The sequence below is a fragment of the Muscardinus avellanarius genome, assembly GCF_963383645.1.
Source record: "Muscardinus avellanarius genome assembly, chromosome: 3".
In the NCBI taxonomy this organism is placed as follows: Eukaryota; Metazoa; Chordata; class Mammalia; order Rodentia; family Gliridae; genus Muscardinus; species Muscardinus avellanarius.
Genome location: NC_137788.1, coordinates 17,675,273 through 17,691,535, shown reverse-complemented (window position 1 = coordinate 17,691,535; position 16,263 = coordinate 17,675,273). Strand labels below are relative to the sequence as shown.

General features: G+C 57.7%; 2 protein-coding genes across 2 annotated transcripts; both read right to left on the bottom strand.

Annotated features, from left to right (window-relative positions):
- Positions 1 to 1,677: 1,677 nt before the first annotated feature.
- On the bottom strand, positions 1,678 to 5,788 carry C1QC (complement C1q C chain). The gene is made up of 3 exons (XM_080691942.1): positions 5,692 to 5,788; positions 5,253 to 5,446; positions 1,678 to 2,358 (listed from the first exon to the last, which is right to left on the bottom strand). The coding sequence occupies exons 2-3, from the start codon at positions 5,431 to 5,433 to the stop codon at positions 1,802 to 1,804; spliced, it is 738 nt and encodes a 245-aa protein (XP_080548068.1). The 5' UTR covers positions 5,434 to 5,446; positions 5,692 to 5,788; the 3' UTR covers positions 1,678 to 1,801.
- A 2,650-nt stretch (positions 5,789 to 8,438) lies between these two features.
- C1QA (complement C1q A chain) lies at positions 8,439 to 10,127 on the bottom strand (the record flags this gene model as incomplete). The annotated part of the gene is made up of 2 exons (XM_080691943.1): positions 8,439 to 9,046; positions 9,965 to 10,127. The coding sequence occupies 2 exons, from the start codon at positions 10,125 to 10,127 to the stop codon at positions 8,472 to 8,474; spliced, it is 738 nt and encodes a 245-aa protein (XP_080548069.1). The 3' UTR covers positions 8,439 to 8,471.
- Between the last annotated feature and the right edge of the window lie 6,136 nt (positions 10,128 to 16,263).

Genomic DNA, 16,263 nt, shown 5'->3' with positions numbered 1-16,263 from the left:
TCCTGTGCTTCCAGGGTGTGTGTGTGTGTGTGTGTGTGTGTGTGTGTGTGTGTCCCTCCTTCCCATTGGCTACATTTCTTGAGCACCTACAATGGCACCTGTCTCGAGGGGAGGGGGCCTGTGGGTACAGAAGTGCCCCAAAGCCAGGACCAGGTGCGCCAGACTCATCTGCAGCCCGAACCCTCATGGTACTGTCTTGGGTCTGCAAATCCGGTTTTGTTTGTAATACATCTGTAGGTTTATTTATTTATTTATCATTTATCTGTGGTACTGAGGATGAAACCCAGGGGCATCTTACCTCTGAGATACACCCCCCATCCCTATTTTTTATTCTTTATTTTGAAACAGGGTCTCACTGAGTTGCAAAGGGCCTCACTAAGTAGCTAAGGCTAGCCGAGAGCAGCGATCCTCCTGTCTCAGCCTCCTGAGTGCTGGGGTTACAAGCGTGTGCCCCACGCCCGGCTTCTGTCGGTTTATTTTATTCACCTCTGAACTTGGGACCTGGGCTGTAAGGAGTCACGCTGAGGTAGAAGCCTGGGGAGGGGGGACACAGGGAGGAGCTGGTCTTTGGAGGACATAGGGGGGGTCTTGTCTGGTGGAGAGAGGGTGCGCGTGAGTGTGTGGGGGTCCAGAGGACAGAGGTGTGGAGGTGTGGACCGACTCGGTGGGAACCAAGGAGCCACCAGGGATCCCGCGGGCACTTGGCGTCTGTGACTTGGGGTTTGTCAGACGTCATGGGAGGGCACTTCTCTGTCGCCCAGTGTACGAGAGCGCCTGCGGGAGCCTGGAGCATGGTGGGTGCTCGGTACCCATCAGCTGACTGCCTTATTCATTCACATACTCTGTTTCTAGTCACTCATTGACCCACTTGGGCAATCGTCAATTCAGCCCAGCTCACTTGTTCATGTAACCCAGATTCATTGCTGGTCTTGTGTCAACACTGGGCTCACCGGAGCCCAGAAGCCTCCTAAGCCAAGACCTGCCGAAATACAGCAGGGCTTGGGGATTCTGCTGATCCCATTCCGAGGGTCTTGACTGCCTCTTCCCCCGGGGGACCTCTGGCGGCCTGTGACCACACTTGAACATCTCTCTCCTGCCAGGCCAAACCGTGCCGAGGGTCTCAGTGTTGGCCACTAAGCTGTGCTGACCCTGCGTTCAGATGTGGGGAGCCATTAAGGTTTTCCCCTAAAAGAATACTTCTGACTGTCCTTTGCCCAGAGTCAATAAGGTTTGGGGGTCATGGAAAGTCCAAGGTCTGAGAGAAGCTCAGGTGGGATTGAGGGACCTGACCGTTATGCGCACAGGTGGCGATGACGGCACAGGGGTTGATTGACCTGGAGCTGTATAAATAGGAGAGAGTGATAAAGCTGGGATCGGCCAGTAGAGATACCGACCCGGGAGTGTACTGGCGATCCTTCCATGCTAGAAATAAATATTCTTTGAATCAAATTCTTAGAATTGAATTCTTTCATCCTCACGCCTCTCTTTGGAACCCGTACTTTTGCCGGCTGGCTCCGGCATTCAGAACCCCCAGACAGCTAGGCAGGCCATAGCGTGGCAGCGAGGAATCTGGGACATGCGTATTTATTATCTATTTATTCATATCTCTCCCCGTCTTTTCCAAGACCTGGGGAAAAAATAAAAACATCTGAATGACAGTCCCAGAAAGTACTGGTGAAGTATCTGGGGTGACTCCGAAGGCATTTTGGGGGAGAAGAGGCAGGGTGGCTTCCTGGAGGAGGAATCTGTCAGGTGAGGAATGGCCTGAGCCAGGATGTGGGAGGCTGGGGTTCCCGGCGCCCTAGTCGGGGAAGAGCAGGAAGCCGGAGAAGACGCTGTCAGAGCCCTCGGTGCCCACCATGCCGTTGTAGTCGTTGACAGCCAGCCACACCTGCTCGCCCGCCCGCAGGTGCAGCAGCACGCCGCCCGAGCTGACCTGCTTGCTGTTGGACATGTGGTCGCAGAAGGTGGTCACCATGGTGCCGCTGCGGTAGAGCTGGACGCACAGGTTGGCGGTCTGCGAGGTGTGGTAGACGAAGTAGTAGAGGCCGGGCGTTTTGCAGGTGAACTTGCCGGTGCCGGTGTCGTAGTCGCCCTGAGGGTTGGTGATCACCGCGTTGAACTTGACCAAGCTGTTGGCTGCCGGGTACTGGATGGTCTGCCGGGTGACTGTGAACACCGACTGGTGCTTCTGCTTGTACCGGCCCTCTACACCCGGCTCCCCGGGCGGCCCCATACGGCCAGGGTCCCCTGGTATCCCAGGGGCTCCCATGGGGCCATTCTTCCCAGGATGGCCAGGTGTGCCAGGCTCTCCTTTCTGACCCTTGGGTCCTCGGGTCCCGGGGATGGCTGGGATTCCTGGGGAGAGAGCCGGCAAGAAGGAGGTGACAGGGCAGGACCCACCAGTGTGGGTCTCTAGGCCCTCCTTCCCTGATGGACTGTCCACTCAGCACTGGGCTCTGGCTTGGGGGAGGGGAATTCTACTTCAGGTCCTGACTCCCCACCACCTGCCCTCGTCTGAAGCACTGCCCTGTCTCGTGGCCTCAGTTTCCCCAAAATGTTGGAAAGGATAGAACAAGACAGCACCGGGAGGTCTCAGAGAGGGGTGGGACCCTGACGGCCTGGGGTTGGCACCTCTGTGTGGCTTGCACACTGCTGTTTAGTTTTTTTTTTTTTTTTTCAGTACTGGGGATGGAACCCAGGGGCATTCTACCTCCAAACTATACCCCCAGCCCCATTTTTTATTTATTCTTTATTTTGAAACAGGGTCTCACTGGGTTGCAAAGGGGCGCACCAAATAGTAGCTGAGGCTGTCCGTGAACCGCGATCCTCCTGTCTCAGCCTCCCAAATGTTGGGATTACAAGTATGCACCACCACACCCAGCATTTTTTTAGTTTTTAAGTTATAGTCTAACACTAGCAAATTTGGAACTCACTTAAAAGTCTAGATCATAGATTTCCAAAGTGGGCGAAACCACCCCCTGTGGGGGGATGCTGGATTGATCCAGGTGCAGTAGCAGCCTCAGGTGCAACTGAGATACACTGATTAAAAACACAGGGGCAGTCAGGTGTGGTGGGGAAGATCTGCAATCCCAGTATTCAGGAGGCTGAGACAGGAAGATCACAGGTTTGAGGCCAGCCTCAGCAACTTAGCGAGACCCTGTTTCAAAATAAAAAAATAAAATAGGGCTGGGGATGTAGCTCAGAGATAGAACAACCCTGGGCTCAATCCCTAGTAACACAAACACACACACACACAGACGGGAAACTGACATTCACATAATCCACAGAATTTATTCAGGTTTTGCCAGTTTGTGTGTCTTACAACATTTTGTCACTTGTGTGGCTTTTTATAACCAACACCACCCATACAATCCAGTGAAACTGCCATTTTGTGCTGTTTTTCTTAAAGAGGACCCAGGGCATTTCCAGCGTGGCATGCCTGCACCTATTCCCGGCCAGCGTCAGCACAGGGGGCCGTGCTGTTAAGGAGCTGCTCTCTCCTGCTCTCCCCAGCCCGGCTCAGCCCTGGTGACAGCTGGCCTGGTTCAACTTTCCTCGCCATACAGAAGAGGAAACTGAGGCTGCAGACGTGCCAAGGCCACCTGTCCGGGTGGAGTCACGGCACAAGTCTGGCAGATTTGGTTCCGGCCCTGCTGATCTGAGGCTCTGTGAGATCCTTCTCCCCTTGACCAAACCCTACTCGTATTTTAAGTTCCAACCCCAGCTTCCTCTGCCAGGAAGCCCTCCTTGATCACCCTGTCAGCCCTCATGGCTACTTTCCTCTTCTGCCTCCCATGGCTAGGTGTCTGCCCTGTGATCGATTTCCTATGGCTTGGGCCTTCTATGTCCCAGGGATAGGATGTGGGATCAGGACCCAGCAGGCCTGGGCTCCGTAATACAACAGATGCCAGAGCGCAGGGACGGAGGGGAGCGGGAGAAGGTATATAAAGGCTGGGCACTGTGCCCGGCACACTGAAGGACGTGTCCAGTAGTATCGGGTCCCGGGGACTTGGCCGTTGAGGCTGAGCAGGGCTGAGCATCGGCCTTGGGGTGACTCCAAGCAATCAGGGAGGAGGGGCAGGAAGCAGCGGTGGAGAAGGGTCTGAGAGGCGGGAAGGGAGGTGGTTAAGGCTTTGGAGTTGGACAGGATTCCACTGTGTGACACTGTTGCTCAGTCTCTCTGAACTGCAGCTTTGACACTTGCAAAATGTGAGTAAGTCAAAGGATTCTGGCCTCAGTGTTCTTATCTGTAAAGTCGAGTGAACAGCCTTATCTACTCTGAGGGGTCAACAGATATGAAGCATCTGAAACCATGCATGGCACAGATGGACTTGGTAATTACCATCAGCCTGGGCGGTCAGATGACCAGAGGCAGCTGTCCAGGACAGGGTCCCCCAAATGACAGTCTGGGAGCCTCAGCGGGCTCCCCCTGAATTGGAGAATTCCTTCTGGAATGTTGGTAAAAATTGATTCCACTGCCAGGAGGGCAGAGGATGGTGGGAAAATCCCCAAGGACCTTTCTGTCTGCGCGTGCCCAGCCCCACCCAGCTTCACCTGAGCCGGCCACGCTTAGCCCCCAGGTGTGCACCTGGACTCCCAGGCAGGGCGCACACACCTCTAGCCCCCCTTGCACCCCACCCTGTCCTTGTCCTCAGCCCCCACTCCCATGCTGGGTTTGTGTTTGGACCTCCAGCAGTCCTGGCTTCTCTGGCCACCCTGACTCTTGGGGCAGGAGGTGATCACAGACCTCTGACCCAGAGACTGACAATGGCCTCCACCTAGACAACTGGTCTACCAGGTGCTCAGTGCTGATGGTCAGACTTACTGTTCCTCATTGCACCTCTGTGAGATAGGTAGGTTCTGCCATCTCCCCATTTCACAGATGGGGAAGCTGAGGCACTAGAGGGTTAAGTGACATGCTCACATTCTCAAGGGGAATTGATGGGTGGGAGGGCGGCGTGGGCCCCACCTTCTGCAAGTGTCATGGGGCAGGGAGAGCCGTGGGGCAGTGTGACTTAGACACGGAGCACTTTAGAGTTTCCCCAGGCTCCCAGCCACCTGGGGGGGACAGGGGCTCTCCTCCTTGCCCCATGTGGAATGAGGACAAGGAGCCAGGCGGCAGAGTCAGCTCTGGGGAGCCTGAGCCTGGTCTCAGAGGACAGAAGAGAGAGGGGTTTGGCACTTCCTGCCTCCACACTGCGCCCGCCCCCAGGTCAGCCCCAGTGGCCCCTCCAGGCCCGCAGACTCACCTGGCTCGCCCTTGGGTCCCGGCAGCCCGTCATGCCCGTCCTTGCCGGGGGCCCCGGGCAGGCCCGGCATCCCTGGGATCCCGTAGCAGCTGCTGCTGGTCTGGCTCCCGGCAGGAGATGCCAGCAGGGGCAACAGCAGGTGGAGAGTAAGGAGCCGTCCACAGCTGGGCCTCGCGTCCATCCTGGGGCGGGCGCTGCGGGGGACAGCAGAGTTGGCCCCAGCGTGCCTGCCCACCTGCCCCCTCGCTCCCCTGAAGGCCCTTCTCGGTCCTGGGAGCCTGCCTTGGGTCCGCAGCCCGCACCCTTGGGGCCTGCGATAGATGGATGGGGCTCCTCTAAAGCCCAGCCCGGGGCTCCACAGGGACCGCCTTCCTCTCACAAACCCAGCTGCCCCTGGCTCAGAAAGCCTGTGGGGGCGGGGGACGCCTTTTGCCCCCACCTGGGCAGGGTCCCGGCGTAACCCTGGGCTCAGGAGGCTTCTGACCAGGCCACAGAGGTCCTCAGCTCTGTCCCAGGCAGGAGGACACCGTGTCAGAGTAGACAGAGCAAGGCTGGCCCAGAACAGCACAGACTGCCCCCCTCCTCTCCCCTCCCGCCCCATCCCCCCCACCCCCAGCCCACATCCCCTTTCTAACACTTTTTCCTGACTCAACCACTTCATTTGGGTTCTGAGCCAGGCTGACCACAGCGACACCCTGTCCATCCTTCCTACTCCCAGCCTGGGTCACGAGTGTCTGAAATGAGGAACGCCCCCCCACCCCCGGCAGCTTGTGTCCCCTGCCGCAGCAGCTTATGGCGTGTGTGTGCCCACAAGCGCCCAGGGCATGGATGTCCCAGAGCAGGGACATCTAAAGCCCGGCCCTGTCTGCGGTGCACGCTGTGCCTGGCTCTGCTGTTTCCCAACACCCCAGGAGGCAGTCACAATCCCTCTTTACAGATGAGGAAACTGAGCCCCGGAGGCGGAAGCCCTTGCCCCAGTCACACACCGAGTGCCCTCGTGGGGTCCGAAGGCTTGTAGACACCCCTCGGCTCTGCTGTCCCCAGAAACAGGCCTCACACGCACTTGCCGGGTGGCAGGTCTTACTCTGGAAACATCCATATGCCCACAGCAGTACCACTCTTGGGGACAGAGGACGAGCCAGCCTTGCTGGGCTGTCTCCTCTGGCCCTGCAGCTCCTTGCCAGGAGGCCTTCAGCAAACCCCGTGCTCCCTGTGTGTGCGGCTGGGCTCTGAGGGCGAGCACCTTCTCACCTCGCACCTGTGCCCGGGCCGCCCCTGGTGCTGGAGTCTGCAGAGGTGATGGTTCCAGCTGGGGCCAGCCCCACCCTAAGGGACTCTGGGAGAAGGCACGTTGGACAGTCAGCTGTCCCTGCTCCCCCTCTGCAGAATGGGGGCTCGCACCAGCCCCCGGGCAGGGCGTGGCAAGTCGTGTGTGATGTCCACACCATGCCCAGCCCATGCCAGCCTGAGTGGCCAGAGTCCTGCCCCTGCCTGGCAGAGAACTCAGGCCACAGCTCCCCACATGCACCTCCACCCTGTGAGGCCGGCCAAGGCTGTGCATGTGGCTGGCCCTGGGGTTCTCCAGCAGGTGGAGGGCTGGAGGGAGCAGGAATGGTGCAGGTTCCATTCTGGGGGCCGGCTTTTGTCCGGGCCTCCTTTGCGCCTAGGCCCGCCTTGTCCAGCAGGTGGCAGCCTCAGCCCACGCTCAGCCCTCTCCTGCCCCGCCCGCCCTCTGGGCTCTGGCTGTTTCCGTTGCAGAGGGAGCAGAGATTTGCCTCCGTGGAGGGGATGGAGAGGGGCAGAATTTAGGTAGGGGGCATTTAGGCTCTCCCGAGCCCACCACTTCTATGGCCGGGCCCCTCCTGCTGCTCAGGGAGATGCACCTGACATTTTCGGTGAACCCCTTGGCAATGAAGGAGCCCTCTTTGGGGTCAGGCTCACACCCCGGCCTGGCCACCTTCCAGCAGGACCCTTACACAGGGCTCCTGTCTGTTTCTCTGCAATTAGCTGCATCAGTGACTCTGAGGTGGCCTGGACACCCAAGCTCGGTTTCTACCCCAGCCTACGGCGCATGTGTTGGGGCAGGCAGGGAGAGCTGGGCAGAGCTCCAGGAGGGAGCAGGGCTGTGAACATCCTTGGGGTCCACTCTCTCCTTGGGGGCCTCTCATTTCTTCCTCTGGCAGGGCGGCGGGGTGAGGACAGTCCTCTAGAGCTTGCGAGGAGAGTCACAGTTCACGGATCCCTCTATGTGTTGGGCAGGATTATGTGTCCATTTTACAGAATGAGAAAGGGCAGCTCAGAGAAGGTCAGTAACCTGCTTCAGGTCTCACAGCAAGGCAGGGCCCCCTGCGTGGACCATCCGGGCCTGCTGCGCAGCCGCACTGCTCTAGACTTTGAGGTGGGGGCTGTTACTAGTCCCACTTTACAGACAAGGTCGCAGAACTGAAGTCACAGAAGTCCTACAACATGCAAATGGTTAGGCAATTATAAGTATTGGCACCTGGATTTTTTTTATGATACTGGGGATTGAACTCAGGGCCATTCTACCCAGGGGCGTTCTCAGGTATACCCCAGACCAATTCTCCTGTTTGTGTTTTTGGTACCGGGGTTCCTGGAAACCCTTCTACCTCTGGGCTACACTCCCAGACCTTTTTTATTTGGAAACAGGAACAGGGTCTCTTAAGCCAGTGCGGCTGGCTTCGAACCTGCATGATCCTCCTGTCTCCGCCTCCCAAGGGCGGGGATGACAAGCGTGCGCCACCACGCCCAGCAGACCAATTCTATTTTGAAACAGGGTCTCAGTTGCTGAGGGCCTCACTAAGTTGCTGAGGCTAGCCTCGAACCTGTGATCCTCCTGTCTCCGCCTCCCAACGACCGGGATTATAGGTGTGTGCCACTGGCTCCCAGTCTGGCACACAGATTTGAACCTGTGGTGGAAGATGCTGAGTCTGAGTCAGCCTGCTCTTAAGTGCTTAGCCTCAGTCCTTCTCATACCACCGTCCCAACACCCAGAGCAGCAACGGACCCTCAAGTCCAACAGACAGAGATTCAGATATTTATTTCAGGAAGGGCTCCGAAAAAACCACCTTGGATTGCAGCAGGCGGCCAGTCCTCTGCCCCGGGGATCCAGCCCCAACCCCAGGCGGCTGAGGCAGCCGCACCCACCATCGCAGAGCAGAGCGGGAGCCAAAGCAGGGGAGGTGGGTGGGGGGCAGCCGCTCAGGCGGACGGGAAGATGAGGAAGCCGCTGAACACGCTGTCGACCTCGGGGCCCTGGTAGATGCGGCCCTTGGCGGGGTCCTTCTCGATCCAGACCTGGTCGCCCCGCTGCAGCTGGAGCACGGTGCCCCCCGACACCACCTGGAAGAGTCCCTTGCTGTTGTCGTCGCAGAAGCCCAGGGAGCGCCGGGCCTGGCTCTGGGAGGAGGACACGATGGACAGGCAGATGTCCCACTTGGACACCACCTGGAAGGTGAAGTAGTAGTAACCGGGCACGGCGCAGACAAAGTGCCCCGAGTGGCTCTGGTACGGGCCCTCCTCGTTGGTGATCACGGTGTCGAAGATGACCACGTTGCCGCCCAATGGTGGGTTCCGCCGGATGGCCGAGAAGGCCGGCCGCGGCTGGTCCCGGATGTTCCCCGGGTTGCCCTTGATGCCCTTCAGCCCTGGGCTGCCGCGCTCCCCCAGGGGGCCACTGGGCCCTGGGTAGCCCACCTTGCCGGGGCTTCCAGGGGGCCCGGGCTCGCCCTGGTCTCCCTTGAGGCCTTGGATGCCCGTCCGGATGCCGGAGGCTCCTGTGGGGGAGACGGGATGGAGGGTCCAGGGCCTGCCGGTGCTCGGCTGTGCGGAGGGGCCTGGGATGCCTGCACCTTCCGGATCCTGAGTCTAACGGGCCGCATGACTGGGCCAGTGTCTCACCCTCCCCGAGCCTCTGCTGGATGGCGAGGTGTGAAGAGGCCCTTGGAGAGCGTCAGGGCACCGGCCGCTCTGCTGCGTCCGGCCCGGGGCCGCGCCCGCCACACCCCTCAGGCCACTGGCCCCTTCTTCAGGTTTGGCACCTTGCGTAGATGCCCAGATGTGAATTAGTGCCAAAGTCTGCACGGAGCTCTGGTTTGCTGGCACTGGGGGCAGTGTGGGAGGGAGGCTCGTCCTTCCCACTCTGCTGGTGACCGCCTCCCTCCCCGTCACCCCCAGACAGGTTTTGTAGGACATGATAGTTTCTGAAGCCTAAGTGGGATGAGGAGGGGAGCAGGGGCAGAGCTGGGGTGCTGGAAGGAGGCCAGGAGAGCCACAGTTCACTGACCCCTCTATGCGCAGGATTATGTGTCCATTTTAAGGAACAGAAAACTGCAGCTCAGAGAAGGCCAGTACCTGCTTCAGGTCACACAGCAAGGCAGGGCCCCTGAGTGGAACATCTGGGCCTGGCCATTCTGCTGACCGGACACTAACCAAGGACTGGATGCTGTTGCGGACCTTTCCCACCCACCATGGCTCACTGTCCAGAGGGAGGCCGGATGAGGAGGTCCGGGCAGGAGGGGAGGCATAGAGGCCTGGGGGCCTGGGCCACAACCCAGAGAGAAGTCCCCCACAGCCTCGGGGCAAAGTGTGAACGGAAGGGGCTTCAGGTGAGGCTGGTGGACACCTGCCTCCACTACCACCCGAGCCTCTACCCGGAGGCTGCACAGGCAGGAGCCCAAGAGGAGGCTGCTTACCTGGCTCTCCCCGCTCACCCTTGAGGCCGGGCCTCCCGGGCCTCCCGGGGTTTCCTGCAGCCCCGTCTTTCCCGTTGGGTGCGTGGCACACGTCCTGGCTTACTGTAGAAACCAGGGATGCGGCCAGCACGCAGGCCACCAGCCACCCCCGAGTGGTCTCCATGAGGTCACTGTGAAGACAGGCAGGGCCCGTGCCAGGCGCTCACACGCCAGCCCATCACACAGGTCACACGCGGCCCGCCCCCGTGCACGCACTTGGGGACCTTTGACGCCCACCCACATCCCGCTCCAGGGACCCCACACATGCACACAGGACCCAAACTCACACCGATACACACACACCTCGGGGCACACCCACACCATACACGCGGGGCCTCGCGTCCACATGACCCTCAGACTGACCCCCAGAGAGACGCCTGCCGCCCTCCCTCCCTCCCCAGACACGCGCTCATACACTCCCACGGACGATCGATCTCATTGAACAAATATTTACTGGGCGCCTGCTCCTTGTTTAATTAACACTCCCTCACCCAGATGGCAGAGCTGTGTGCGTGCAAACACTGTGCCCTCTCCCTGCAGACTCGGCCCCTGTCGCCCACCCCCACCATGACCCACTACTGGGCTCTGGCTCCCCAGTCTTTCCTCAGCTTCTTGGGTTTTGGGTGTTGGGACCCTGGAACTCCCTAAGGACCAGGAATCTGTGTCACTGCCTCCCACTCTCCCCCAAACCCTGGTCCAAGAGTACAGCCCCTCCACTCTGGATGCGGGTCCTCCACCCCATCCCATCAAAGGACCAGCGGCCTGGACCCTCCCTGCCTGCCTCCCCGCCCGGCACTCCCGGCCCCCTCGGGCTCCGGCCTCACCTGCCTCCAGGCGCCATCTCCAACTGGACGCTCCTGCCCTTGGCCCAGGGACCCTGGCGGGACACAGGGTGCCGCTGGCGGCGGCCAAGTTTCACATCCCTTTCCGCTTCCCCTTCCCCTCCCCCACTGTCCCCTCCAGAAGATGACGGAGAAAATTTGAGCCGACCTCAGCAAGACTGGGACATGGGCCACAGCTGAGCGAGGGGCGGGACAGCAAAGGGGGCGTCTGTGGGGTCCCGAGGAGCAAAGGACATCGGGGCAGAAGGAGTCTGTTCCCAAATGAGTAGCCCGCTGGCCTCCGTCAGGGTGATGAAAGCAATACCCGTTCATTGCCCAAAGTTTGGAAAATCCAAGGAAGAAAGACCAGTGCGCCGGGGAGGAGGCCGGAGCGGCAGTGGTTCTGGCCCTCTGCTCCCTACTTGCTTGTCTTGGGGAAGTTGCTTAACCTCCTGGGCCCCCAGTTTCTTTTTCTGTAAATTGAGAACAACAGACTGTAACTCACCAGATTATTATCCCATTTCAGTGACAGCCGCACGCAAAGCACTTAGCGCTTGTGGACACTTCGTCATTAGCTTCTATCAATGTTTTTCAAAACAGCAACAGAGCTGGGAGTGTGGGTCAGTGGCAGAGAGCTTGCCTAGCATGCGCCAGGCGCTGGGTTGATGGCCACACACACACACACACACACACACGTGTATGTGGACCTGGGGATTGAATGATTGAATGCAGGGACGTTCTACCACTGAACTACAGCCCTTTCTATTTTTTATTTTGAGACAGGGTCTTGCTACTTGCTGAAGCTGGCCTTGAACTTGCAATCCTCCTATCTCAGCCTCCCAAGGATGGAGATTACAGGCCTGGGCCATCACACCCAGCTAATACGTTTAAACAGAAACAAAAGCCATGAATTCTGCTGTCTGGAGACAGTGCGGTTACCATCTGGAGTTGGGTCAAGCTGTTGCTGACCGGCGGGCTCCCTCATCCTTTGCTTGGCCCCTGAGAACACTTGTCTGTGGGTTGAGTGGCGGTGTCTGTCCCGGGCTGGCCTGTGTGAAGCGTGTCTTTTCCTTCCTTCCCAGGAGCATGTTTGGTTTTCCTCAAGAGTTAGCCAGAGGGAGAAGGAGAGGAGGAGGAGGGAGGGCAGGCTGCTGTGGTCAAGGGCCGAGCCGGCCGCAGAGCAGGCAGATGTGTTTGTGGCAGATGAAGGATGGGGCAGAGCCGGGGTCTGCGAGGATTTGGGGTTCGTTTTCGCCTGAATCTTTTTTTCCTTTCAGTAGTGAGGATTGAGCCCAGGGTGCTCTACCTCTGACCTATAACTCCAGCCTCTTTTTATTTATTTTTTGTTTTGAGACAGGATCGCATGAGGTTGCCCGGGCTGGCCTCAGTCAGACTTGGGATTCTTCTGCCTCAGACTCCCGAGTCGCTGGATTACAGGCCTGAACCACTGTGCCTGGCTTTCACCTATAATTCTGTGTGGCCTGACGTCTATCAGACAGATACAAAAAGGTGGCTTTGGGCAAAGGGAGGAGACCCGGACTCTAGCCAGCCCTGCTGTCCCTCACCAGGGTACAGGAGTGTCCCTGGCTCGGCCACAAAACTCACTGTCCATCCTTGGGTATGCCTCAGCCCTTCTCTGGAACTCAGTCTCTTTATCTGTAAAATGGAGGTGATACTCAGGCTCCTCACTGGGCCACTGGAGGAGTGTATGGACTTATGATGATGTTAGTACTGTCAGACACCACACTGGGAACAATACCTGGGTGACCTCGGGCAAGCTTCCTAACCAGTCTGAGCCTCACGGTCTCAATCCACCAAGGAGGGGAGGCAGAAGGTCTCCAATGTCCCTTCCAGAGTCCCTCTTCTTTGACCTTCATGCCAGCCTCGATTCCCAAAAAAGAGGAGTCAGAAACAGGACATACTATAATCCCAGTACTTGGGAGACTGAGACAGGAGGATGGAAGATTTGAGGCCAGCCTCAATAAAACAAAAAGGGCAGGCATTGGGAGAGGGGCATATCTTGGAGGTAGAATGCCGCTGGGTTCAATCCCCAGGACCAAAACCAGAATAAAACAAAGAAAACTGGTAAGTTACAAATGATTTTTGTCTAGTAGCCGTGCAGATGACCTGAAGGGTCAGCTGACCTCCTCGCTTCACTAATGAAGAAACGAAGGACCAGAGACAGACAGAGTGGCCCAAGGTCACACAGGGAGGAGCAGAGTTGGTTTAAGGGAAAGTCAGGTACTATGAAAAAATCCACACATTTTCCCCATATGGAAGACACAATTCTTATAGGAATGTCTGTAGGGCAAGAACACATCGGCTTTTGTAGCTTATTAATAAAAAACAGCAGCAGAATAACGGAACTAGTTTAATGAAGGATATGCAAATTTGCATATCACTGTATATGGAGAGAGAGAGAGAGGAAAAACAATAACAGGAAGAAATCTGGAAATTTCCCAAGACTGCTACATTAAATATAAAACTAGTTAATGTTCTGTAATAAAAATCATAAAGTTGGTGTTATCGTTTCTATTGGAAAGAAATCATTTGTATTGCTACTAGACAGAAATAATTTACTTCTCAGTTGTTTTCTTTTGATTTGGGTACTGGGGATTGGACCCAGGGGCTTTCTACCTCCAAGCTACACCCCCAGACCTTTTTATGTTTTATTTAGATACAGGGTCTCACTAAACTGCTGAGAGTCTGCTACATTCCTGAGGCTGTCCTTGAACCTGGGAGCCTCCCACCCCAGCCTCCCAAGTACTGGGATTCTGAGGCATGCATCACCATACCCGGCTAACTTACCAGTTTTCTACCAGTTTCCGGCTATCTCTAGAGAGCCTGGAACCTAATCAGTAGTAAACAATAAGTCAAGCCAGGTGGTGTTCTTCTGGAGAGTCTGATGACCTTTCTGAGGACGCCCGCGCCACCGCTGGAACGTGACTTTGAAAGGACCCCAGTGAGCCACTGGCTTGATTTCCAGATTTTTGTATGGTTTCACTTACCGTGCTGCCGCAAAAGTATAAACACTTCCCGAAAAAGGGGGGCCTCGCTAGTCAGGTACGGCTGTTAGTGAAAAGTACGTGTTTTGGCAGAACCTCCGAGAACGTCACCGCCACAGGCACACCTTCAGCCCACAGGTCTGGGCTCGTCCTCTGGGGCCCAGAGCTCAGACTCCTCGAGGGAAGGCAGGAGAGGCGGAGGGGGGTTACCCCCAAAGAAGCGCTCGCCGAATTCCGATCCCCTGGGTCCAGTCTCGGCGGAGTCAGGAGTCTAAGGAATAACCAAAAATTAACTTCTAAATTATTGAGACTCTTTATGGTGGAGTCACCTCTCCATCAAGCTCCAAAATTAGCACATGAGGCTGATGGCGCATGCTGTCACCATTACTGTCGGAGGGCCGGGGAGTGCGGTGGCAGAGCGCTTCCCTGGTATGTGTGAGACCCTGGGTTTAATCTGCAGGTCTGTGAAAATAAAAAAAAGTGAGGTAAAATGCACATTTCTTAATGCCCGGTCCATGGCTCTCAGGTGCACACCCCCACCCCCTCCACAGCAAGCAGCCCCCCAGTCCACAGCGCCCCTCTGCCCCGGAGCAGCGCCTCCCGCTTTCGCGTCCCCGTTGGTTACTTCCATCAGCTCTTGAACTCTGAAAATGGAGTCCCCTGCTCCGTGCTGTTCGTGTCTGGCTTCCGACGCGCACGCCTGTGCGTGGGTCCACGCCCTCGCCTGTCAGTCAGCACCAAGCACGTCCTGTGTTTTGCTTATCCAAGCTCCTGCTGCAGGGTGTTTTGGGTCATGATAAACAGAGCTGCTAAGAACATTCATGCACCAGCCCTCTGCCCCGCCCGGCTCCAGGGACAGGCACGCTGGATTCTGCTGTGGTTTAACACCACCAAGTAGGCAGAGTTCACACCATTCTGCCTTGCCCTTCCCCTCCATGGACCTGGCCTCTTTCTCCAGCTCCCCTGACTCCCAAAAAGCCTGGCACCTCTGCCTGACCATCCTTTCTTCTCTCTCCAGCCCCCTTTCCTCCGATCTTCACTATGGAGATGCCGTAGCCCAGGCTTGCCTGCGCCCTTCCGCCCCTCTCAGTAAGATCGGGGCTTCCTGGGCAGCAGTGGGGACTGGGAATCAGGATGGAGCTCTCCTGACGGAGCCCCTACCTGTCTTTGTCTCTGGCCCGTGTACATTCTTGACCTCTCTCTACAGACAAAAGGGCTTCTTGGGATTGTCTTAGGGAACACAGAGCGTGCTATGTAAATGACCAAACATTTGTTGTGGACACAGAGGCAGTCTGGGTCCAAATTCAGCATCTGTGTCTCTTGTGAAGAGCTCCACGCTGAAGCTTCTTGCAGGAGCCACCCCCTGGCCCAGGCCCCCGGCCTCGTCTGTAAACCGAAGGCGATGGCTGACCTCAGCTGGCCGGGGGCACAGACGCAGTGTGGCCTGTCTGTGGCCGTGGCTCTTTGCAAACAGCTCCTCCTCCTCGCCACCTGTCACCCAGAGACCCACGCCCTGCGACCTGTAGAGACCTTTGAGAAAGAAAATGTAAAAAAAAGAGGGAAAACAAGGCAAAAGCGATTTCTTTGGTGGGGGTGGGGCTGAACCCCTGTCCTGCCCCAGCTGGAAGCCAGCGTCCTGGATGCCCAGCAGGGAACCGCCACCCCCAGAGAGCGGCCGCGTGCCAGTCTAGCTGGAAACCCAGTGTGTGGGCAGGGGAGATGTGAAAAGATTAAGAGGATTACGAGAGAGTTTGGAGAACAAACAGGGCGAATGTGGGCGCGCACAGGCAGGTGTGGTCTCCCTTGGGACCCCGCAGCCGGGGACAGGGACACCGCCAGCTCCCACAGAGCTCGCGTGGGCACGGGTATCCAGGAGAGTGGCTGGGGAGCCCCAGATGCCGAGGTGACTCCCTCATCTGCCCAACACAGCACCTGGAGCCCCACGGCGGCCATTCTGTCCTCTCTGGGGCATAAGCAGCGTCCCCTCCGGAGGTCTGAAAGGATGCTGTAGCCCGTGTTTTCAAGGTGTCGCAGGCCGACTGGGGGCCGACTGTGCGCCCAACACACGGTCTCATTTCACCATCAAACCCCAGGGAGCTGGCACGTGGACAGAGCCCCCTTTACACACGAGGTAGCTGAGACTCAGAGAGGGTAGGCAAGTCCCACACGGCCACGCAGCCAGCGAGTAGCAGAGACCTCCCGCTGCGCCGGTTGCCTTCCTGAAGGTGTCCCATCGGCATCCTGCAGGTCAGGGTCTAGAGGAGCAACTTGGAGCATAGCGGGAAGGCAGGGCGTCGAGGTTGGGCTGCAGGACTCTGAGGCGGGGCTTACCACGCAGAGCATGCGCCTCCCGTGCCAGGCACGCCGCGCAGACTTCCCAGTTTGCTTACACACGCGCACGCGCACACGCACAGTTCAGTTTGAATTACAGAAA